This window comes from Stylophora pistillata, chromosome 13 (assembly GCF_964205215.1).
Source record: "Stylophora pistillata chromosome 13, jaStyPist1.2, whole genome shotgun sequence".
Taxonomy (NCBI): Eukaryota; Metazoa; Cnidaria; class Anthozoa; order Scleractinia; family Pocilloporidae; genus Stylophora; species Stylophora pistillata.
Window position 1 is genome coordinate 12,139,830 of NC_142531.1, and position 24,691 is coordinate 12,164,520.

General features: G+C 39.3%; 2 protein-coding genes, 3 long non-coding RNA genes and 1 pseudogene across 7 annotated transcripts; 3 read left to right on the forward strand and 3 right to left on the reverse strand.

Annotated features, from left to right (window-relative positions):
• LOC148717668 (uncharacterized) lies at positions 1-1,988 on the reverse strand. The gene is made up of 3 exons (XM_088742392.1): positions 1,969-1,988; positions 848-1,154; positions 1-605 (listed from the first exon to the last, which is right to left on the reverse strand). Exons 1-3 carry the CDS (start codon positions 1,986-1,988, stop codon positions 216-218), a joined length of 717 nt encoding a protein of 238 aa, XP_088598518.1. The 3' UTR covers positions 1-215.
• A 278-nt stretch (positions 1,989-2,266) lies between these two features.
• LOC148717669 (uncharacterized) lies at positions 2,267-3,264 on the forward strand. The gene is made up of 2 exons (XM_088743807.1): positions 2,267-2,545; positions 2,625-3,264. The coding sequence occupies exons 1-2, from the start codon at positions 2,337-2,339 to the stop codon at positions 2,869-2,871; spliced, it is 456 nt and encodes a 151-aa protein (XP_088599933.1). The 5' UTR covers positions 2,267-2,336; the 3' UTR covers positions 2,872-3,264.
• Positions 3,265-4,848: 1,584 nt separating this feature from the next.
• On the reverse strand, positions 4,849-7,231 carry LOC111344031 (uncharacterized). Its single transcript, XR_015994882.1, has 3 exons — positions 6,964-7,231; positions 5,846-5,926; positions 4,849-5,356 (listed from the first exon to the last, which is right to left on the reverse strand). It is a non-coding gene; the product is annotated as an uncharacterized LOC111344031 (long non-coding RNA).
• Positions 7,232-8,104: 873 nt separating this feature from the next.
• Positions 8,105-11,496, forward strand: LOC148717670 (uncharacterized). 2 transcript variants are annotated; one of them, XR_015994884.1, is made up of 3 exons: positions 8,105-8,413; positions 9,338-9,424; positions 11,385-11,496. It is a non-coding gene; the product is annotated as an uncharacterized LOC148717670 (long non-coding RNA). The 2 variants fall into 2 exon arrangements; XR_015994883.1 differs by lacking the exon at positions 11,385-11,496 and adding an exon at positions 9,765-10,586.
• A 5,805-nt stretch (positions 11,497-17,301) lies between these two features.
• LOC148717671 (uncharacterized) lies at positions 17,302-23,527 on the forward strand (annotated as a pseudogene). The gene is made up of 7 exons (XR_015994788.1): positions 17,302-20,267; positions 20,494-20,597; positions 21,077-21,192; positions 21,375-21,432; positions 21,687-21,767; positions 22,267-22,327; positions 22,542-23,527. The product of XR_015994788.1 is annotated as an uncharacterized LOC148717671 (transcript).
• LOC148717672 (uncharacterized) lies at positions 21,813-22,545 on the reverse strand. The gene is made up of 2 exons (XR_015994789.1): positions 22,415-22,545; positions 21,813-22,369 (listed from the first exon to the last, which is right to left on the reverse strand). It is a non-coding gene; the product is annotated as an uncharacterized LOC148717672 (long non-coding RNA).
• Positions 23,528-24,691: the final 1,164 nt, after the last annotated feature.

Sequence of the window (24,691 nt, forward strand, 5' to 3'; positions counted from 1 at the left end):
TAACTATTCTCTAGTACAAATGTTGTATGTTTGGGAGAAAGACATGTTCAAAAAAGCTGCTTATAAGTGGATGTATTCCTATGTTAATTACCAAGTTTGTGCCGTCTGTTTGCTGTGGCACATAAGCCTCCGCAGCAGATCCTCGTTGATGGGAAGGCCACTCCGCTTCTTCGTCTTCATCATCGTAACCAGCCACTTCCTGAAGGCTGTGGTGCTCATGGGCGGTCGGCACGCACACCAGATTTCAGCACGAACGCTGTTATTCTGCGGCCAATTGTGCCCCTCTGGTAAGGAGCACCATCGGACTTCAGGAAGAGCTTCCCGGAGTCGGACAAGTCCGCACACACCACTGGCCTGAGCTTGGTAACAAAAACCTCCAAATTCTTTGCTATCTCCTTACTGCATGGAATCGGTGCAGGGCCGTCCACTTTACGTTTGTGACTCGTCACAAATAGAACTTTTGTTCCATAATTTGCATCCCATTGGGCAACCTTCCGCTGACCAATGGATGCCATCTCCAACGTGCCGGGACACGTTCCAACACTACGGGTGAGTGGCATGATGAGGTAGTCCCTTGTGCCGCATACTGGGCGACGGTAAGGTTTTGTGTGTCAGTGCACCTCTCCGCGGAGAACAGTGCCCTCTGGCTCTCTACTGCTGGTCACAAAGTCATTATTTCATGAACCTCAGGTGTTGTGAGCATCTTGTAATGATAGTAATCATAATAATAAAGACATTATTCATCCAGGTTAGCACGTAACAGCCAAATGCTAATAAACTTGGAGCAAATAGCATTGAAATTAGCGTACCTCTCCGCACTTGAAGTCTCCTTTGTTATACTGCGTCACCAGCCCTTCATGGCGAGCATCTCTTCTAATATCTCCAGGGTTGGTTTGGAGATGGTGGGCAAGCCAACTCTCTGCTTCCTGTGGACAAGGAAGTGGAGGAACATCTGGAGCGAGTTGAGGTAGCTCTTCAGGGTTCCAGCTGCCTTCTTGCCTAGATTGGGCACAACCCAATCGAGCCAAACTTTGCAGCCATCCTCCTGAGAGAGCACCTCAACGTCGCTGCCAGCTGGCTCCAGCTCCTCCAACAATCTGTGCACCTGGGATGCATGGTGCAGGCTAAAACAAAAGTGAAATGAAAGAGTGAATCTTTACTTGGTTTGAACACAAAAACCACTTATGAAGAGGAATGAGAATACAGAATTGGCATGATTGGAAATGTACATACATACCAGTTCTTATCCTGATGATATCCTGCCACAGGCATAGCAAGGTGTCTGTAAAAGCCCGCCAGCCATTGATGGTTAGAAAACCAACACCAATCGGTTCCTTACTACCTGCACAAACATTATTGAACACTAAAAAGAGGTCCTCGGTACTATTAAGAGGGCCTCTAATAACATCATGATTGTCGTTGCACCCTTAAAGTTCAAGCAAAGCCTGCGCAGAAGCGTCCGTTTCCTATGCGAGGAAAATGTTTTAGGAGGGTGCCCGAGCACCTTAGAAACGTCTTCCAATAAGTGAACGGCCTCGAAAAGGTAAAAAAACCGGAGCAGAAAAAGTGTGTACTTACAGCTTTAAAGTTTGGCTGAAGTGACGTAATGTTGGTCCGCAACACGCATTTACACTTAACACCGGGCAAAAAGTGAGAGATAGCTTCAACTTTGACAAAGTGTGGACACGTGGTTTTTCATTCAAACAACTCGAAACTTACAGTCATGACAGAACAGTTTTTTTTGCCTCTCTTGTGATAGTCCTAAATTTAAAAGATGTTGATTGACATCTGTCAATTAGGGTTGCCTCCTGTCAATTTTCACAGGGAACAATACATCATTCTATGTTCTGTTTAAGTAAAATTAGGTCAAAGCAATAATTTTATAATTTTTTTTAGAGATTTTCAAAGGTCTATGAGTTAGGCAAAAATATCATAATTGTGAGATGGACAGGAACTCACTCAATCTACTTTAACTCAATAACCCTCATTCTTCCAGTATTCAAACTTAGCAGGCGTTTAGTACTGGAACTGTTGTAGTGTATCTGTAAGTATCAAGTTAATAGAGACATTTAGCACCAGGGTTTTTGCATTAACGGCAGACCTCAAACGGCAGTTCCAGGTTAGGCGTTTGGCGTTTGACGTTTGGTGTTTGACGTTTATGGCTTCTACCACTTTAGCTACACTTCTCCAACCTCAAGCAAATTTACGTAGAAAACTTGCGAATTATGGGAAATTCCAGAAAATGGCGGCTGCTGCAACGTTAGTTTTTCTAAGCTGATGTATTTCAGGATTTTTTGGAGTTCTCAAACCTTCATTTATCTGTAAAAAAGAAATAAATGTTTTATTCTCCATTTCTAAGGCATGATTTTGAGGACATCCTTGCTGTAGCTCTGGCCTATGACAGCAGTTCTTCAGATGGTTCGAGCGATGAAGACGACCTGGATCTTCTTCTAGTCGATGCCATGTTCCCTGAAACTAGCAAACCCGACTATATACGGCTCAATTTGGAAGACTTGACTGAAATTCAGTGTGAGACGATGTTTAGGTTGGTTTTTTTTCCCCAATTTTGGACACGATGGCCTTTTGTTGAATTTCAAATTAAAAAACATTAACTTCATTGACAGGTTCCAAAAACACGACATGCAACGCCTCCTGACTGCATTGGAAATCCCAGAGTATTACATTTGTGTTCAGCGAACACACGCAACTGGGATGGAGGCCTTAATGATCTTACTCAGGAGATCGGTCTACCCAGCAAGATGGTGCGATCTGGTACTCTTTTTCGGAAGGTCTGGGTCTGAGCTCAGTGTAATATTTAACGCGGTATGTTTTCATGTAATATTAAGTTATTTTGGAATTAAAGACAAATAACATGCGCAATAAATTGACTAAATGAATATTTGCATTTCTTGATAATGGATGACCTCTATGACCGGTTTCAACACCTACTCGATTCGTTAGATCTAGTGTGGTTGGACCCCGAGTTTTTCTCTCAAGTCATAAACAATAAAGGAGCACCGCCCAATCAGTGCTGGGATTTTATTGATGGGACTGCGAGACCTATTGCACGCCCCGTCCACAATCAGCGCATCATGTTCAGTGGACATAAAAGGATACATTGCTTGAAATTTCAGCCGAGTATTATCCCCGTTCTTTAATTCGGTCGGATGCATCTTAAAAATTCCTAAGAAACCTTAATTACTCCCCACCCCCTTCCAGTCTTGGTTAAGGCACCTTAGTCATTTAATTAAGCCTCTACCCTCCCCCCCCCACACACACACACACATACACACACACACACGCACGCACACGCGTACACCTCCTGAGAATGTCATTTTTCTAATAGAGTCAAGTATCATCAAATCTTGGTTTTAAAACCTTGGCTGTCACAATTTTGAAGGCCTTTTGTTCTTAGAACAATTATTACATGTGGATGTGGCAATGGGCTTTTGGCTAATGAGTTTGGCAGGTGGGGAGGGGAGTTGGGGTAGTAACCAGGATTTTGCAGTGCCAGCCCTGGGCTTGGCAGGTGGGGAGGGGAGTTGGGGTAGTAACCAGGATTTTGCAGTGCCAATCCAGGGCTTATACAGTTTCCAAGTACTTTTTGGTCCTAAAGAACTAAAAGCACAATGGAATCAGGAGAAAATGGGAATGTAACCAGGGGCTTATAAGTGGAATTTTGTGGTATGTAGTAAAAGCTGTGAATTATGGTGTTAACATGGGTTATTTTCTCAGTCAGTTGTGGCACCAAACGGCCTGATTGCACACATGTTTGGCCCAATAGAGGGACGTCGACATGACGCATTTATGCTTGGTGTAAGTGGACTGACAGACAAGCTTAGCAGATTCCAGACACCCACAGGAGAGCCATACGTTGTGTATGGGGACCGTGCCTATGGTTTAGCATGCAACATCATTGGACCCTTTCGTGGAGCCCATATTGCTGATGATGAACAAGCATTCAATACAGCAATGAGCAAAGTCAGGACATGTGTGGAGTGGGGCTTCGGTAAAATGTGTCAAAATTTTGCCTACTTAGACTTTAAAAAAAATCTCAAGGTTTTGCTGCAGCCTGTTGGGAAGTATTACTTAGTGGCAAGTATCTTAATTAATTGCCATACTTGCCTGTATGGGTCACAAACCAGCACATTTTTTGACCTTGATCCCTCTTCATTGGAAACATACCTTTCTAGTCTCTAGTGCAAAAAATTTTTTTTTACCATTACCATCTTTTTTTGGTTTTGTAACCAAGCTTGAAATGGCAATGCATAGTGGGCCTCCCCATGCTGTAATTTTGAGGAGGCAGCTTATAAAATGGAAAATCTTTAATGAAATATACTGAAAAACAAATAAACAAGCTAACAAGTCAAGTTGAAGGCTTTTTGCTTGAAAATCATCCATCAAAAAATCTTTTAAGCAAAGATCAAAGCCAAACCAGCCCATACAGCCTCAGATGTCTTGCACTAATTGGCAACCATAAAATGCACTACTGAGTCTGCAAATTTTGCTTGCACCTCATGTTTGCATTGCTAGAGAGAACCCAGCTATAACCCTGTCTGAGCAAATGTAGAGTAAGTAAACAAATCATTATACATAACTGTAACCAGGGCTTGACACTGACGATAGCCTTCTAGCCAGACTAGTAGAAATTCAGGTTTGGTTAGTGGTTTTTGATTTCAACCAGCCAGTTTAGCTAGTAAACTAACTGAAAGTGTTGTAACATCTAAGATGCCACTAGCCACTTGGCTAGTAAGTTGAAAAGTTAGTGTAGAGGCCTGGTAACTGTCTGAGTCTGTTTAGTCAGGAGGTGGTACCAGGAACCCCCCTTCCCCCTAACCCCAAACAAAATTCAAATGAAAAGTTGAAATTTAATTGTTACTTGCATGAAATAATTATGTTGTGAAACACAACAGCTGCCATATGCAGGCACACAATTTAGTGATAAACATTCTTTGTAACATGCCTTCACAATATTTTGGCCCATGTGAATAAAGTTGACATCCATGAAGTGAAAAGTCCGGTCAAGGTAATGCCCAATGGTTTGCTCACGGTAAAACAATGGAACATACAGTGGAAAAATGGACACAATGCTACAAAAAATTTTCTTTCCCCTTTTTCTTCTAAAGACGGTCTTTCAAAAGGCTAAGAATTACCCTCCTTTCTTGCATTTCCATTTCTAACTTTGCCTTTCTTTCTTCTGCCTCTGTGGCATTCTTTTCTTTGGCAAATTCCAATTCCATTCTTTTAAGTTCTAGCTCATCCTTTTTAATTTCAGCTTTCTGAGAGTATTTTTCTGTCAACATATCCATTGCTGAACATTTAGTTGCACGCTTCTGGACCCTTTTTCTCTTTGAACCTATAATGATCAAAGATTTTTTTTGCTTCAAATTTCTTTCAACGAAGTTTGATCTTTTATCTTATCCTATCTTACACTTTATTACCAATGCAATAGAGTGAAAGTAGTATTTCAGAGAAATTCAAATAACAAATGTACAAACGTTTGTGGAATTTACTTGAAAATTGTTAAAGTAATAACAATCATCACACTATTTATAGGTGTTTCACTAAAATGCTGTTTGCACTTTTGAAGGGGTTTAAAATCAAATTGGTTTGAAAATTTTTGAACCCCCACAAAATCAAACCACAATGGACGAATGTTTGTTTCATTAAAAGGCTTTGAAATACATGTCTCAAGCACTCACAAAAGTACTACTGTTTGAAAATAGCTGGCCATTGTCTATTTCTTTATGTAAATGCACTATCAGCCATAGCTATTACACTGTAATCAAACACAGGTTTTAAAAGATCAATCAGCATTGAATATTTATACACTACAGTAATGTACCTCTCAAAGAAGTGCTTCCATCACCACTATCGGACCCCCCTGAATCTTCATCAGACTTACTAAATGTATCACTGGGACGCTCTAAAAGAAAAGGAGTTGAAACTAAATCAGCTCTCACCAGTGACAATTTGATCAGGATTCATAGGTGAGCTACTTTTGGCTGAATGTTGTACAATGAATGTGTGAATGATCATCACAGTTATGAACACTAATTAAGCTGTAGTGAAAATATAGACCAAAAGAAATTCTGGCTTGTGCAGGAGTTGACCCCGTGACTTCTGCATTCCTGGTGCAGAGCACTGCAGCAGTCATGCAGAGGTCATGGGTTTGACTCCCGCACAAGCCTGAATTCTCTTTTTGGAACAGTTGGATGATTAATACTTAATGGTAATACAGCTATAAAATTATCATGTAGTATGTTAACTTGCTAATCTTTCTACAGCTGCCTTTCTCATTTTCTCAGCTTTCTGTCTTTCACCTTCCTCTTTCTTTTTCTTTGCCTCCTTTTCTGTCTTCCTCATCTCTGCCATATCTCTTCTGTATGTAATTATGTCCTCACAGAGCTGCTGCAGCTCAGTCAACTACTCTTCTGTGCCTGACCTTTCAAAGTCAAATTACAGTCAAACCTGTGTAAAATGGTCACCAGTAGCTTTGTACAGGTTGATTGTTTAATGAAGGTTCAACATCTACAGTATAAAGAATTTGACATTGTTCAGCCCTACCTACATTTTTATTGATCACTGTAAGAAATTTATATTTCTTGCTCATTTGTAAAAAACTAAACTACAGCTTTTGAGTACTAATTTAGCTATAATTGATTGTACATTCGGATGGTATCTTCTTACTCTATGAAGTGATTGCTTGATACAATAACAATACACTCGTTGGGACCAAATTGCATTGTAAAAGGTGACCGCTTAACAGAGGTCACAATATTTGGAATAACAAGTAAAGGGAGAAATTTTCAAGGCTATCAAAACTGACCGCTTAATACAGGTTGACCATTAATACAGGTTGACCATTAATACAGGTTCGCTTGATACAGGTTTAACTGTAAATGTAGAACATAAATGATGTAACCATGTGCCTTTATCGAATTAAAGTGTTGGGACAGTTACCTTTTCAAAGCTTTGGCGTCCTCCGATTTGTATTTCTCAAGTATTCTATCCATCTTTTCTCGACATCCTCTCCCTTTGACTTCTACTTGTTTATCATCAGTAGAAAAAGCTTTGCTGAGTATTTTTGCTACTTCGTCCCACTCTTGGGGCTTTTCAGGTAAATACTTTGCCACCTCCTTTGCAAGGGCTAACTCGTGCTTCATTTCTGGCCATCGGAATGGAGCCATGATACCCTGGAATTAGAAAACATTTTAAGCTTTCTCAGATACCATCTACTGCTGCTTGAATAATAAGCCTTAAAGGTGAGGAAAGCCTCATTTATGAGCTCACAGAAGGCCACTAACGACCGAATCCTTCGAAAAAAACATGAAATTGAAGAGGTCGCCATATTGAATTTTCAGACAACAGCAGTGTTTGATTTTCAAAGGGCAACAAGAAGTCCTATTTTCACTCATTCACTAAAAAAATATCTCTAAACTTGTTCTAAAAAGACTGGTTTACATAAATTTCTGATTTATACGTGGCATAAAAACAAAATCAGGATGAAAAACGTTCAGGTAAATCACTTACGTGAAAACCTACCTCGCCGTTGAAAACGCGCGTTGAGAACTCCGAACGTGACCGCAGGGCTTGTTCACGTGACCTCCACCGGTTTGCCGTTCGAGGTTTCCGCTGAAAACCCTGGTGCTAAATGTCACTAATTACTCAAAACGCATCAGATTTATGGCGTTTAAAAGTAGATGAAAGGGGTTGGAAAAATCAATCCTTTTTTTAATTGTAGTGAAAAGTATACGAGATTGTGATTACGTCGGTGTACGTTTAACGAAAAACCGATAAAAAGTGATTTTTTTTATGAATTTCTTAAGATAAAATTAATAGGTCCGTATAGCGTACATATGAGACCCGTGTTACCAGAAAATTCGTAAAAAATGCTCCAATAGACCATTTTCTACGCCAATTACAACAAACTATTGTTAAGGTAATGGACAATCATGTGTATGTGATGTCGTGTCAATTTCGTTCGATTTTTAAGGTTTTCTTAGCCCTGCAAAAAAAAGAGCCAAAACACCCCTTTTTTCGAGCTTTTACTTTCGCCAGCGCATGCGCAAAATGATTTCATTACTTTTGAATACGTCACGTTAATGTGGATAAAGTTTCATGAGGAGTGGTTTTTTTTTAAGACCAAGAAGATGTACTAGTTAGGTTATAAGACCCCTTAGCGCATCTTTCACCCTTGACTTCTCTAGTAGTTTAAGGCCTGGGTTTTATTTTGGCTTGAGACCCCCAGCAGAGTTTCAAGACTTAAAAAAATGGCGGCCATTACCGTATGGCGCGTTCGAAGTTTAGATCAGAGAGCCTTTACGCTTTTGGGGAGGCGAACATGGATATATCTACCGAAATTTTTTTCAGAAGACGTTGTTTTCGTGCAGTTGCGAGGTCTACAGCTGACGTGAGTGGTATTTTTGTGTTTCACGGGGCAAATTAGCTCTAATCTGCCGTAGCTTCCATAATGCTCTGAGGCGTAAATCCAAATAACGAACGTTTCATTCAAGGAGGGCGCATTTTTTCGTTTACTAAATTGTAGAGGCAAGAGTACCATATAACCCCATACATTAACTATGCATTCAGACTAGTAGACTTTGTTTTTAAATTTTTGTCGTGAAAGACAACGAAGTGGAATACATAATTAATGTATGGGGTTATATGGTACTCTTTCCAATTGTAGATTACAAATGTTTTGGTATGTTTCGGAAATTTTCCATTCTCGTCAGTGTAGGATGAGGTGGAAATTGATAAACCGCGGAGTGAAAACTTACCCGTAGCGTAAATTTTGTTGTTTACCAAATTTAAATGCCTCGGCTCAACGCCGAGTTAGAAATTTAACAGTGATTTATAGTACAACACTTTTGTGGATAAATGTATTTATACGAGCTTCAACAAAGAGAGTTCATTACTCAATCTACAAGGCATGTACATGAGAGAAAGCAAAAAGCTATGCGTCAACAGTTGTGTTCTTATACATGTGTAGCGAAATTTAAAGTATACATATCTATATGTTTTAGATTGAATCGATCTAAAGAGAGGTGACAAACTAAATTGGGATGTCGTCTTTAGCCTTAGTTAACAATGACTGATTTCCCAGCCTGTGAAGAATAACACAGACATTCTCAATCATACATGAACATGGCAAATAGGAATCTGACCATCACCTTTTCTTAACTCTGATTTTTCCTTAAATTCTTATACAACTTCCCTATTCATCAGAGCATGTTGTGCAACTTGTGAAATTAAAGCCATCTAAGTTATGGTAGTATTTTCAGTAAAGTAATGTAAACTGTTGCCTGAGACTTCTTTTCTAATTTCATGTTCACAGTGTATTTTATTAAATCCATATGGACAAGATAGCTCAACAGCACAGCTATCCTGCAGTCAAACAATCTTTGACTCACTTATGATGAAGGTGAGCAATCAGTAATGAGGTGTTAATTACCAGTAACAAATTTGCTCTTAATCTGAAGCTTTCGGTGGTAAAAATGATGGACAACAATCACTTTCAGGCAACTTATTACCTTTTTTAAAATGATCTGACTAAATCATTTAAGGGAATAAAATTAGGTAAGAATGCTTGATCAAAATACTTTATAAATGTACTGTAATCATCTTCCAGGATTGTAACAATTTTAGAGCCACTTTTTTCTTGTGAAGAGTACTTGCTACCTCTTCTGATAACTCATAGTCATAAGCATTGGGAAGCCAGTTATTTTGCATTAAGAAGGTTGCATCTCGTACTTTTATATCAGACTTTAGTTGCCTAGTGGCCTTCAGGACAAGAAGCTGTACTTTTGCCAGGTGGTTTTCATACCTGTTGGCACAATATCTGGATTTGGGGTTGCAGTTTAGGTAGTTGTGTAATTTTTCAGGCTGTATGACTTCAGGTGTTCCGCTTCGGGGCATTTTTTACCCTCCTTTTTCCTGGTTGCAAAATATGTTCGTTCAGCCAGGTGAAGGTTGACATAATTTTTTATTTCAGGAATTTTCTATATTTTTTTCTTAATTTTCTCTTTTCTTTACAGATTTTTTTTTGCCTCAACATGTGATACTTTCTTTGTCAACCCAGCCTCGGAAACCATGGACATTACTTCTCTAAAGGACTTTCCCAGTGGCTCCTTACATTCAGAGTCAAGTTCCTTATATATCGCTGACCCTACGTTTTTCACTTCTTTTTGTGTTGATTTGAAGATTTTTTTTCCTGAAAGCTATTTGGCTCGACTTTTTGCTTCTGTGAATGCCTCCCGTCTGCTCGCCACAGAACCTGTGCTTTTTTTGAAGAGGCTACTCTCTGCTGGTGTTTTTAAGAGACAGCATTTGCGCACTACTTGGTGCAGAGATTTTTTACCCTGGGCAGTTTTGTACCAGCTTTCCATAGAATATGCATTTAGATACTGTTGCTTTTTTCTGGTGGTGATCACTGGGAAATTTGGCTATCAATAGCCTTATATTTCTTGAGAAAAAGACCTATTGATGAAATTATACTTTTTTGTAATTGTGCTTCATTTTTCTACCTGTAAGTATTTAGTGACCTTCAAAAGATTTATGGAAAGAAACACTTACTTTTGCTCTCATGTAAATGGGGATATTCTTTGAAATGTTCCATTTGGAGCCGATATCTCTCTTCCAATTGCTGGCTTTTATATGCCTTTTCTGATTCATTGTCGTTTCTTGAAAATTTTTTTGGGCAAGGGACGTAGTATTTCATAAATAAACATGAGCGAATCAATCCCTAGTCAATCCCCACGTCAATTTACATTTTGTTTCTATTTTCTTTTTCACTCAATAACGTTTTTTCCCGTTTTTGTTATTTTGTACGACATGAAATTGGACAGACGCCTCCAACTGAGCCGGCAGGAAATCAGTGCAAAGGGCACGTGCAAATTATCTCTCCATCAAGATGGGGTGGGAGGGGAGAATTTGAAGTTTGAATAATCTTGTTTTTTACCCTTTTCTTGCTGCCAGGCCAGTTGAAATCCCTGTTCATTTTTTACCAACAGATTTTCATAAGACCTAAGAGCGAGGTTATAATTTTTTAAACACATGGAGCACTAATACTAGCAGTTATTTCTCCCTTCCACCTCCCTCCTCCTGTGGCTCAATGTTGTGGGTTGATTTCGCTGTCATGTGAAGAGAAAAATTAAAGCTGTCGTATATTTGACTTAATGGGAAACAACAACCCATGCAGTGAGTCCCACAGTACATCTCTTAATTTATTTTAGCATCTTTTATTTTCTTTCGGTCACGGACGTGGAAATTGCGAAAAAAGCAACAAAGAATTGCAGGAGATGAAAACATACAAGACTTGAAAAGTAAATAATAATTCGTTCGTTTTTTGGCTTGCTAAGCCAGCAGTTTTTCTTTCCCACCAGATATTTGTCCGGTGATCGATCTGACGACTACAGCCACCATATTTGATTTCCGCCTTCTTGGTCAGCGGTATACTGTGGTAGTCAAGTCTTGTTCATGTCTTATGTTCGAAAAGAAACAAAATGGCTGCTTCTTTCGTAGTTCAAAAAAGGGTAGTCAGAAGGCTATCGCCGGTGCCGAAGTTTCCATTTCAGGCAGATATTTTTAGCAAAGAAGGTCTTGATAAATTTTATCTTCTCGTTTGGAATGAAGTGCCGAGTAGAGTTGATAACAATCTAAAGACCATTAAGTTGAGAAAAGCTCCTTCTCAGCTCCTAAAAATCTCTAATCTCTTTTTTAAGGAACGAAGGAAATTCGTTCCAAACGTAGATGGCTAGCATTTTTTAATGAGTATTTTTCCATTCATTGATCAGTAACGAGTGTGTGTAGATCTCACCAATTCCGATAAAAACCGATTGAGAAGCGCTTTGATCACGTGATCCGACACCTGACCGTCGTCGTCGGCATTGTTGCCGTAAGGTGAAAGCTCGTGTGGAAATCTATTGTCCCTGAAAGTTTTAGCGGAATCGGCTCTATATTTATGGAGATATGGCTGTTTATTTTGTTAAGGCAATTTAACCTCCTGACCCAGGCCTTGAACTACTTGAGTTGTCAATCTTCCAACCACCATATCTCTCTTGATTCGGCATCTAATTACTTCAAACCTCACAGCAAACTAGTTCCATGTCATGTCTATGTCTCATAAAATTTGCAGGTCAAGAGCATGACAGGTTGGAGAGATACAGCAGTTCCCATGAGAGCACCCCTTTTGGTGTCCGCCATCTTGGATTTTTTGGCCAAGGGGTAGCATGGCCATTTTGGTCAAAATTTCAAATTCCGCTCAAACTCTTCCTAATAGGTTCATTGATCTCCGAAACGAGTCTCCAACGCTTTAAAAGTGGTCCTGAAGCCTTAAGACCAGTTAATCCCACTTAGACCCCCATACGGACTCCCTCAGTGTTAATACGGACTCTTTAGCCTCTCCCTGCCAAACCCTTTGATGGATTCACGTGATTTTTACACCAGACACTACCGAAAAGACGTAGTTGACGTGGATAAAGTTTCATGAGGAGTGTTTTTTTTTTAAGACCAAGAAGATGTACTACTTAGGTTATAAGACCCCTTAGCCCATCTTTCAACTTTTGACTGGTGAATCTTCCAACCTCCATACCTCTCTTGACTCGGCATCTAATACTTTACACTTCACAGACAACTAGTTCCATGCCATGTCTATGTCTCATAAAAGTTGCAAGTCAAGAGCGCTAAGAGATTCAGTAGTTATAGCAGTTCCCATGAGAGCACGGTGTCCGCCATATTGGATTTTTTGGCCAAGGGTAGAGTGGCCATTTTGCTTCAACTTTGACAGTGTGGACACGTGGTTTTTCATTCAAACAACTTAAAACTTACAGGCATGACATAAGTGCCCTTTGCCTTTGTTGTCATAGTCCTAAATTATGAAAGTGATGTTGATTGACATCTGTCAATTAGGGTTGACTTCTGTCAATCAAAGCGTAAATGTAATTTTACTGTTTTTCGTAGAATTTCACAGGAAATAGGACATTCTATGTTCTGATTAAGACTGGTAAAATTAGGTCAAAGCAATAATTTTTTAATTTAGAAATTTTCAAAGGTCTATGAGTTAGGCGAAAATATCATAATTGTGAGATGGACAGGAACTCACTCAATCTACTTAAACTCAATAACCCTCATTCTTCCAGTATTCAAACTTAGCAGGCGTTTAGTACTGGAACCGTTGTAGTGTATCTGTAAGTGTCAAGTTAATTACTCAAAACGCATCAGATTTATGGCGTGTAAAAGTAGACGAAAGGGGTTGGAAAAATCAATCTTTTTTTAATGTAGTGAAAACTATAGGAGATTCTAATTGCATCGGTGTACGTTTAACGAAAAACCGATAAAAAGTGATTTTTTATGAATTTTTTAAGATAAAATTAATAGGTCCGTATAGCGTACCTATGAGACCCGTGTTACCAGAAAATTCGTAAAAAATGCTCCAATAGACCATTTTCTACGCCAAATACAACAAACTATTGTTAAGGAAATGGACAATCATGTGTAGATCATGTCATGTCAATTTCGTTCGATTTTTAAGGTTTTTTTACCCGGCAAAAAAGAGTCAAACACCTTTTTTTTCAAGCTTTTACCTTAGCCAACGCATGCGCAATAATGATTTCATTAAGTTTGAATACGTCAAATTCTAGTTCTTGTTACAACCTTTCCAACGATGTATAATTTGTCTACATTTAATGAAATAGTGCTGAAAAAAACGGGAAAAGCCTTTAAGCCTTAACCCCCTTTTGGTCAAAATATAAAAAATTTGACGAAAAAGGGCCTAAAAATCAAAAATACGTGTATTCTTTGAAATGACGTGAAACTTGGTGCACGTGAGAGAAAGTATGCCATAAACATCCGCTGAAAATTTCAGCTCTCAACTCCCAAGAATAAAGGTTTTAGCAGTTTTGCGATCTAGCCCTAGTTTGAAGGTTGAGTTATGAGTAAAGTCTCCTGTAGGTTTGATACCTATACTACATCTTTCGGCTTAGGTCTGGATTTGTCAAATTAGAGGGAATCGAGTGGAACTAATATCGCTCGATGGGGAATGCCCTATACTATGCACATATCAAATTTGGGCATGTTTGGAATATTTGTAGCCTGATTCCTCTGAGATGTTAATTAGGACTCCCTAACGCTAACCCTAAGTGCGATATCTCCTATTTCTTTTTAATGAAAACGTGTCAAACTTTGCAAAAACATAGCTCTATACTAGTACTCTACCTATGCCAAAGCACAAGTTGACAAGTTTAATCCTGAACTTTTTAGGAATTTGTTTAGAGGGTTGGGTTAGATGGAGTCCGTATCAACATTAACCCAAGTGTTAATACCACCTCCCTGGAAGTTAATACGGACTCCCTCAATGTTAATACGGACTCCCTCAGTGTTAATGCGTACTCTTTAGCCTCCACCTGCCAAATCCTTTGAGGGAATCACGTGATTCCTACACCAGACACTACCGAAGACACGTAGTTGATGTGGATAAAATTTCATGAGGATTGCTTTTTTTTAAGACCAAGAAGATGGACTACTTAGCTTATAAGCTAAATCCATGTTTTGGAGGTCCCTTACACTAAGTTGTACTAACTTTTTCAGCTATAAACCTTTAGCCATGAAACTCAGTGCATACTTGGCCAATGCCTTAAACTTGTAGTCAAATGAAAATGGAGAAATTCCCTTTAAATAAATAGAAGTTACTATGCTCCAAAGTCGTATATACGCAAATGAGGCAAATACTTGCCAGATAATCCAAAATGGCGGACATGAAAAGAGGTGTTCTCCTTTTAACCTGTATGACTTCTTAACCCCTGAAGTTTTAGCCTTATAATTTACTACATATATAGATAAAGCATTAAACTAGTTTTTTATGAAAAATGAAGGTAGTAGATTTAGAAACGACAAAGATTCGATGTTTTGAAGTTGGTTAATTTATCCAAAAAGGAACAGTATCGCAAGTAGCATCCTCTAGTCTGAATGCTATAACTCTGCATATATTTCATAGTTAAAGATGAAACTTTTTGCCAATAAAGGTATATTAAAGTGCTACTTGTAAACGACACTTGAACGAAAAAGAAAATATTTCAAATGAGATAGCAATCTGTAAAAAAGTACGAAAATATGTATTTGCTGTTTTTGGCAGACTTTGCAACAATACCACGTAACACTATTGCAAGGGAATGAGTCCTGATTCTACCATAAAATGGAACCACTCTTTATCTCTAACATGGTATAAAAAATTTATCCAAACAATTAAGTATTTGAGGAGAACGAGTAATATTAAAAGAGAACCCTATTTATAAAGAAATGTTAACGTGGACTCCTCTTCAACCTTTTCGGGCCTCCAGCGCATGCGCATTGAAGGGTTAAGCAAATCTAAATACATCAAGTTGTTCCTCTCACTCAGACCTTTCTTGTGATAGATAATTTATGTAGTTCGACATACGCGAGTCGATAAAACAGAAAAAAAAACAAATTAATACGGACTCCCTCTGAAAATCTTGAACAAAAACCTTCATAAAATCAAAAATATTGATTGAAATCAAACCATATTCTATACACACAAAGTACATTATATTGGTTTATCGGTGTGTTAATTTCGTGTCTTAACCCTTAGAAGTTATGAGGTTTAAAACAAAGGTCACTTTTAGAATTTGGGTTTCGTGTAATTTATGCACACATGCGTATGTAATCAAATTCGGGAGAATCGTAAGGATTCATTCTCCAAATCCCTGTGGAATTAAGGGGGACTGATATCATCAACGGGGAATGATGGGCAACATAGGCGGATGTGATATTTATAAAAAGTTATTAATTTTTCCCTTCATTCCCCGCTAATGTTAACAGAGACTCCATCCTAAACTTTGAACTCCGATATCTTAATAGATATTTAATAAAAATTATATATATTAACTAGGAATGTAGATCTATATCTCTACCTTATGTGTACTAAGTTTTATTAGAAAATATTAAAACCCAAATTTTTAATGAATTTTTTAACCCTATTTCGGAAGGAGTTAGGGTTTTAGGGTTAGATTCATTTACTCTCGTCTGTGGTTCATCTGCTCTTGTAGGTGGTTCATCTGCTCTCGTAAGTGGTTCATCTGCTCTTGTTGGTGGTTCATCTGCTCTCGTTTTGGTTCATTTGCTCTGGTAGTGGTCGATGTGCTCTCGTTAGTGGTTCATTTTCTCTCGTTAGTGTTTCATGTGCTCTCGTTAGTGGTTCATCTGCTCTCGTTAGGTTAGGGTTAACTTTGCACTCAAGATATTTGTGTTAAGGCCCGTCATTCTTAAGGGTTAGGCCACATATAGCAACAAATTACCCTTTAGTTTTAAATTGACTTGGAAAACTTCTATGGAAAATGGGCTCACTGTAAGTAGCTGTAGTGGTTCAATACAAACCCATAGGTAACTTTTCTAAGGGCTTTGTATGGGTTCACGGGAGCCACTTACCTGGGAACGCATTTTCGTTCTCCTGCTGACCAGTCCTAGTTATAGCCATATTCATAGTGAAAGTATTAGTCCTAATCAAAACTATAGTCATAGTCACAGGAATGGTTATAGTAATAGTGTAAGTCATAGTCTTACTCTTAGTCAGAGTCACAGGCATAGTCATAGTCATAGTCATAGTCGCACTCTCAGTCATAGTCATGGGCTTAGTCCTAGCCACAGTTTCAGTCCTAGTCGTAATTAAAGCCATAGTCATAGTCATTCATGGACATAGTCATACTTTGTCATAGTTCTAGTCATAGTCTTGCTATCAGTCATAGTCGTAGCCATTATCATAGCCCTAATCTTGGGCATAGTGTTACTCTTAGTCATCCTCACAGGCATAGTCATAGTCATAGTCATAGTCTCAGCCATAGTCATAATCAAAGTCATAGTCATAGTCATACTCATAGTCAGTCTCAGTCATAGTCATAATCAAAGTCATAGTCACAGTCTTAGTCATGGGCACAACCTTACTCTTACTCATAGTCAAGGCATAATCATAGTCATAGTTATAGTCGCACTCTTAGTCATAGTCATGGGCTTAGTCCAAGCCACAGTTTCAGTCCTAGTCGTAGTGATAGTCATGGAAATAGTCATACTCTGTCATAGTTTTAGTCATAGTCTTGCTATCAGTCATAGTCGTAGCCATTCTCATAGCCCTAATCTTAAGCATAGTATTACTCTTAGTCATCCTCACAGGCATAGTCATAGTCATAGTCTCAGCAATAGTCATAATCACAGTCATAGTCATAGTCATAGTCTCAGTCATAGTCATATTCATAGTCAGTGATAGTCATAGTCTCAGTCATAGTCTCAGTCATAGTCATAGTCATAGTCATGGTCAGTCATAGTCTCAGCCATAGGTGAGAAAAATATTTTGGGGAAAATTATTTTGGGGGCCACGGTTTTAGCTAAAACCCTGGCCCCCAAAATATTTTTCTCACCTTGCCTTACACGTGTTAAATTTTTCACAAATTTTTCACAACTTCGCCTGTTCCTGTTCGTAAGTCCGGCCAAGCCTTTACGGTCATCGGCCCCTGTAACTTTGGCTTATAAATACAGACGTTTAGTCATACTTGTAAAACTCCCTGAAGAAGTCTACGACAGTTAGACGAAATGCGTAGGAAATTACAAGAAGTGTTCGCAGAAGTGCCGCTCACTAGTCTATAATTAAAAAATTAAAAAATTAATAAATTAAGAAACTAAAAAATACTGAGACCTTCTGCCTTTTCTCTGTTGCAAAGAGTGTTTCACTTGATGTTATTCATGAGATGGTATCGGGGGAAATATACATATAGAGCCCATCGTGAGCTGTACTCGCAGTACCTTTGTAAGTATTGGATGACGTACTACGGCGTCAAAGTGTGGATGACGTTAATACTTCTCACCTGGACATATTGGGAGTCTAGGAGGTATTCATCCGTATGCCAAAGCACAAAAAATTCCCCTATCTGAAGCCAAAAAAGAATTGGAAAGAAATTTAGCCTACACCCTTCCCAAACCGCGGCGTTGCCGAGGAGAGTTTGCACCCGTGATAGTCTTTGATATTGACGAACAATGGGTGTCCGATTTGATCGAAGTATAAACGATTGCAAAAGAAAATAAAGGCAAACGTTACATTTTGGTCGTGGTAGATGCCTTTTCCAAATATACGTGGGCAGTACCCCTTAAAAAGAAAACGGGGAAGGAGGTGACGGACACGTTTACTAAAATCATAAAACAAGGCAGGAAACCCCAGAAATTACAAACGGATGACGGTAAAGAATTTTATAACAAGACCTTTCAAGCCTGGCTCACCGCGCAAGGTATTCACCATTTTTCCACGCACGGAGATGCGAAAGCGAGTATCGCCAAACGATGCATTCGCACCTTAAAATCCAAACTGTATCACTATTTCGCTGCCGCTAATGCGTTGAAATATACCGATGTCCTACCCAAATTACTCTATCAATATAACCACATCTTTCATCGCAGCATACGCACGGCACCCGTCAAAGTGAACGAAAAGAATAAAAACCAAATCAGGGATTCGTTGTACGGAGATTTGAAGACACTCAAGAAACCTCTATTTAAAGTCGGTGATAAAGTACGTCTCAGAAAGAAATTTCGAACGTTTAAAAAGTTATTTACCGGGATGGACAGAAGAAGTATTTGAAACTCGTAAAGTCGTCCCCGGGAAAGTCACTACCTACAAAGTGCGAGAATTGCACGAGACGCCTTTACAAGGAAGTTTCTATTCGTGGGATTTACAAAAAGTACACGTGGATGCAGCGATGTATTTTCGCGTGGAGAAAGTATTAAAACGGGCGAAAGATAAATTATTTGTCAAGTGGAAAGGATATCCTAGTAAATATAACAGCTGGATCTACAAAAAAGATTTAAAGTAATTGGTTTACATCATGAGAGGCAGAACTTTACGGAGATTTCAGGTGTACGTTCCCGGAGACCAGAAAGGGGCTGCCATTCATCGCTTGCCAGCACGCCCTCCTCCTTTCATAGGGAGTTGGGCTGGAAGGTATCCGGAATTTCAAGTGGGTGCAGGTATCAAAGACATGGTGAAAGATGTCGCGTGCGAAACGGGGAGAGGCCTTAAAAGGACGTTCACGCAACGTTCCCTGTCAGAATTTCCTAGAGGAGTAAAAAGAGCCGTCAAGCACGAAGTGGAGAAGAGTAACTAGGAAAATTGACAATATTTTTGCCGATTAAAATGGTGTACTGGGGAGAAGCCAGAGTAGGGAGTGGTCATATAGGGGTGGGTACCTCTTCCCCTGGAGATGTGGTTACCACCATATTAAACACGAAGGCGCGCTATAAAAGGGCATTAGCTCCTCCCCCTAATTTTGAATTCACCCCAAAAAATAAAGATGGCGGACTATGAGGAGAACCGCAACGAACACTTAGTATTTGTTATACTTGTCAAAAGCAATAGAACATACCCAGAAACGGTCGCAAAATATCAGTAGAGTTATGTGTCTGTGAGTAGTTTTGTTTGGAGTACAATATTTCCTCGTTTCGTGTAAAAAACTTGCGTTGTTACTGTCAAATTCAAATCGCCCGCCATTTTGAGCCTCCCCTACCCAACAGGCTATCCGTTGGGCTATCTTTGTCTATTGTGAGTCTTCATTTCACTGGTACCGTGGCAAGCAGTGTTCCAGTGAATTTATGCGCTGATATGCGATATATTCGAGGCCCGATCGAGCAGGAACGCGAACGAAATAATCGTCACTTCGCTTCGTAAGATCGGAGTTGTCTGAGAGAATTTCTCTTAGTGTGAGACCTTTTGTTGAGGTTATTCTACGATTCGACTCGGAAAATGGACAGCTTTCCCCCTCCAGATAAAAAGAAACGTACAAAAATCAACAAACGTGCAAATGAACGGCGAGATCCAGCGGAACGAAACCCATTTTCAGTCTGACAATTGAAGTGAAAAAGGATCAGCAAAGTCGTTTGGAAGCTATCACACAGAGGATAAGCAACGCTAAATCGGCTCTTGGTATAGGTAGACAGACGCAAAATACTGATTTAATGGAAAGACTTCTCTCGTATTTTGAAATGATTTGTTCATCAGCTGTGGATAGTGGCTCTTCATCCATCACCAAGACTGATATGCTCGAATAGTCGAGAATCCATTTTGTGAATTTTGTGGCGAAGATTACAAATAGGCTTCAGCTACTTTTTCAAGTCAAGGGCACGTTTGTAAGATTGAAGTTCCCTGTGTGTAATGACTCAGTTACTTGGCTCAGTTTTGGAGTTTTGGGACACCCTGTAAAGTACTACGCCAATGTTAGGTAAGTATAATAAGTACGTGAACTACTTTGCAAGTAAGCATTATCGAAGAAAAATATCCCAGGAAAGTTTATCACATATATATATATATATGATGAGTTTACATGTACAAACATATCCTCTTCGATTATGTAAATTTTGGCTTTCCATTCTGTTCTCCCATGTTTTGTTTCTTGTAATAAATCTGTATGCTCAGGTGAGTGATACTAAAAAAATATATATTTGCAGAATGGTTCCTGCATTCAAATGTACTGGACTTACTGAAACTCAGTATCATGGTTTTACTGAGGCCGCTGGCATTGGCTGTGTGATGGACAAAACAATAGACACAAGTACGTGGTTTTTAATGTATACACTGTTGTACACTATCTTTACTATTTCTAGTATGTGATCCTCCCTGTGTTTTAACAGCAGTGTTGTGAAGTCTGTAATAAACTTTATTACAAGACTCAGGCAGCCAGAGGGCCAGTATCTAAAATCAACCAATCAAAATGCTCTATTGCCGGTCCAATATTCTCTAAGTATTGGACCGGACATTGTCCTGAATGATCCTGCACTTGTGAAAAACCTTTCTTCAGTCATATGATAAATCTCTTATTAACCAAGCTTGCTCGGGACTGTACTAGGAGAATATCAGCCCTTGCTATTTTTTTGTACGGACCTCCCTGCACTCAGTCCATACTGTCAAGACCCTGGGCCGATATTCTCCCAGTATGGCCCTCGCACTTGGTTAACAAGATATATATCATGATTTAAATCTAGCTTTTGCTGTACCTTGCAGCTTATTGGGCTGTATCATTTTGTTTGGCAGTATATAAAGACCAGGGATTTGGATGTAGGTCTGTAGTTCAGGAATTGTGCATTAAGACAATGGCTGGTACAAGGGCAGAAGTGAAAGCTACACAAGGCTATATTGCAAGTGGGGATGTAAGTTGACATGCAACCAGCTACTTGTTCGTTGTGTGTGTTCAGTGTTGTTGAAGTTATTTGCAGTGGACAAAATTTGAGATAACACCTTATGCAGTGCTAGGTCATTTTGTTCCTTCATTCAAGTTACCTTCAATGCTCAGTTTCCTTCCATTCATTTTTTATTCTAATTACTCTTTCAGTGTATGATAACAGATGCCAGACATGACTGCATTCTACAGTGACAGCTATTTCTATGAGGTAAGCAATTCCAATCAAATGCTAAGCCCCATGAATTTGATAACTTGTGCCTCACTTTTCTGAAAGCCTGTTTCCACTTCTATCATCTCATCAGTCGTCTTTGTGATTTTTGCCCCCCCCCCCCCCCCCTGCAGCATTTTTAATAAATCGATAGCTCTGTTTCTCCATTTTGGCTGTTATGATGTGGGATTCCTGTCTTACTAAAAACCATAACATATCAAACATACCCCTGCTTTTAACATACAACTTAACAGAGGTGGCCCATGACTGTGTCAGATCATTGAAAAATTGGTTTGAGCAAAGAGGCATCAAGAATTCCTTTGACACCTGGCATGGTAAGTATTTATAAAAGTTCATATGTCAATGACTGTGTGGTGCTCTTCAGTTTTGTAATAATTTATTTAATCTGTTACCAGCATGTTATCTTATAATCTAAAGGCATCAAACATAAACAATACTTTTGGTGTTTGTTGATCAAAAAAAGTAGTAAATCATTCACTCGTGTCATGTCATGCATTGAGTGCACTTTACAATTTACAACACATTGACATTGTTTTCCTCACTGATAAAGTTGTTATCGTTGTAATCTATCTATGGTCATGATCAATCACAACTTATTATCAAGACTGAATTCATTTGAAATTAGTGTCTCTTTCACATTTGCATCTATTTTATTCAAGACAGTACTTGTATTTACATGTATAAAATAGTGACGATGCTTGTAGGCTTTGCCATATGCCTTGCCTAGTGTGTATTTGGCAGCTTCTAGGTTGTTTGCAGAAGCTCTTAAAGTGTCACGATATAAGGCTACTACTTGATTGCTTTCCTTTTCAGAGATGATGTAGCTTTGGTCTTGGAATGAGTTTATTGATGATTAAGGATGGTTCAAGGCAAAGTAATATTTCAGTTGCTTTTCCATTTTCTGTTGAAATGACTCCTTTTTTCAGTTGATGATGCTCATTTAATTCTCTTGAAGGATGACATCATTTTGGATTCATATGCTCAGAAATCTTTGCGACTCAATGACAATTATTATAAATAGCATCTGTGTATAATCTTTATTCAGAGGAAATAAACTACAACCCAATTCCATTTTTTTCTCCTAGTAGGATCACAACCTAAGGTACAAGCAGTGGAAGAAGAACATAGAAAATGCTGATCAATCCCTCAAGATATTGCATAGTGGAGTTCAGAATTAGGGCATACAGTGTATTGTGAAACAATATAGCTTCTATTGTACCTTATTGTCACTATACAAAGAAATGTATACTATTTTGGAGGGAAGTGCTGATGGAGTATTGTAATACTGATTTTATGAACGACGGTGAGCACAGTAGGGCACTCCATCAGGATTTGGCCACCGTTTCCGAAGATCTTCCACAACACAGACTGGCATGACCTTTCAAACATCCCAATGCTTCCTTCCTGGCTATGTAAATAAGATCGCGCTATAAACCGTGGCGGTTTAGAATTGTATAAAAACATCTATTGTCGATCTCTTGACTAATGAGCTCGTGCTGCAGCTCGACACATGTGGCCGCTGCATTTTCCGTGGCTTCCTTGTCTTCGGAAACTGTCAAAGAAAGCAAAATTAGAATGATGCATGAGAACATAACCTGTTTTGAACTGGTAAAGCGCTGTAAGGACATCGTTCGAGAACGTTGCAAATGGCGGATAAAAATATGTTTCGGCAAACTATAAAGTCCATAAGATTTTGTAGCTAGCAGAAAAGGGCATACAATTTAGATTAAAAAGTATGACCCAAAATATGGCCTTGAAATATTTATCCGTTTTGCGAGTTCCCGATCGTTGGAAACAGCACATAGAATATTTATGTATCACGGTCTGACAGTATTATACAATACCCCCTCGGATCGGACTTGACATTACATTGGCATATACATTGCGAATAGTGGAATAACATCAGTTTGTAATCTTGTTGTAAATATGATTCGTTGAAGAGCCAACTTACCCTGGCGTTGATTTTTTCTTTCGTGGTTTCTCTACGCGAACGATCTCCCCGTTGTTCACGGTAAGCCAACCGTTCAGCTCCTCGATTAAACTTTCGTCTAATAAAATTGTAATCTGTGAAGTACTACTTGGTGTTAGATAAAGATACTTCAATTCTAAGGCAAGTAAAGACAGGAAAGGCACAGCAATTCTCGTATACCTTACCTTTCGATTGTTCAAATCGGCCGCCATTTTAAATTTGACCCGCGCACGTCAACGGTGAGTGACAAATGAGCCTAGGTCTTCCCAGGGAAGACTTCCTTATATAGCGCGCCTTCGTGTTTAAAACGATGTAAAAGAAAGAAACAGATGAGAGGATTTGTACGTATAAAGAAAATACAAAGACGTCGCCGACCTCAGAAACGCAGGAGATGTTGAAGTATCAACATGTCCATCAAAGGCGCAGAACAGAACCCGAGTTTGAATTTGTCTCGTGTTCCACCTGTAGACCTTTCTACGGTGAAGTCGCGTTTTATGAAAGTGTCGCCTCAGACCTCTAGCATTACACCCATAGAGGTGTACGTACCTAAACAGACTGAGGGTGTAGTATGATCGTGCGGGTGAGTGTAGTCCTGAGAAGGACTGTTGTCGGTGGCAGTGACTGACGTTTCGACAACCTGTGCGGAAGTCATCATCAGAGTCAAGTGAATGATTGTTGTCAGTAGAATGTTCTTATTCCAGTTCGTGTGAAATGATCGGTTGGTTTTTCCGTGATGTTATTGGCTGTAAGACTCAAGTGACGTAAGTCGGTCGTGATTGGTCTGTTTCAGTCTGTCGGTAAAGCTAGGTTGTTCTTTTTCGGTCGTTTGTGATGTTTATGTCGTGAATGAGTCGTTTGTATGGGGCGGGTAGTTGTTGACATCTGTTTAGGGGAGTCTGTTCTAAGTTAGTAAACCAGCTTTCCAGAGTCAGTCGTTGAAAATAGTCAGTGCTGTAGGTTAGGCATTGCGCAGAGTCCCAGTCAATGTTGTGGTTGGTAAGTCGATGGTGTTCAGCAATGTGATTGCTGACATCACCTTTCCTCGTCGCCCGTCTGTGTTCAGTCAGTCTTGTTGTGAGGTTTCTGCCAGTCTCACCGATGTAGGAGGCTTGGCAGTCGGAACAATTGATCTTATAAATCGTTCCCTGTCTGTTCCTCGGTTCGTCTTTGTCTTTAACGTTGGTTAGTAACTGACGTAGTGTGGTGATGGGTTTGTGGGCGACGCGGATATTGAAGGGTAGTAAGATGCGCGAGATGTTTTCGGACATG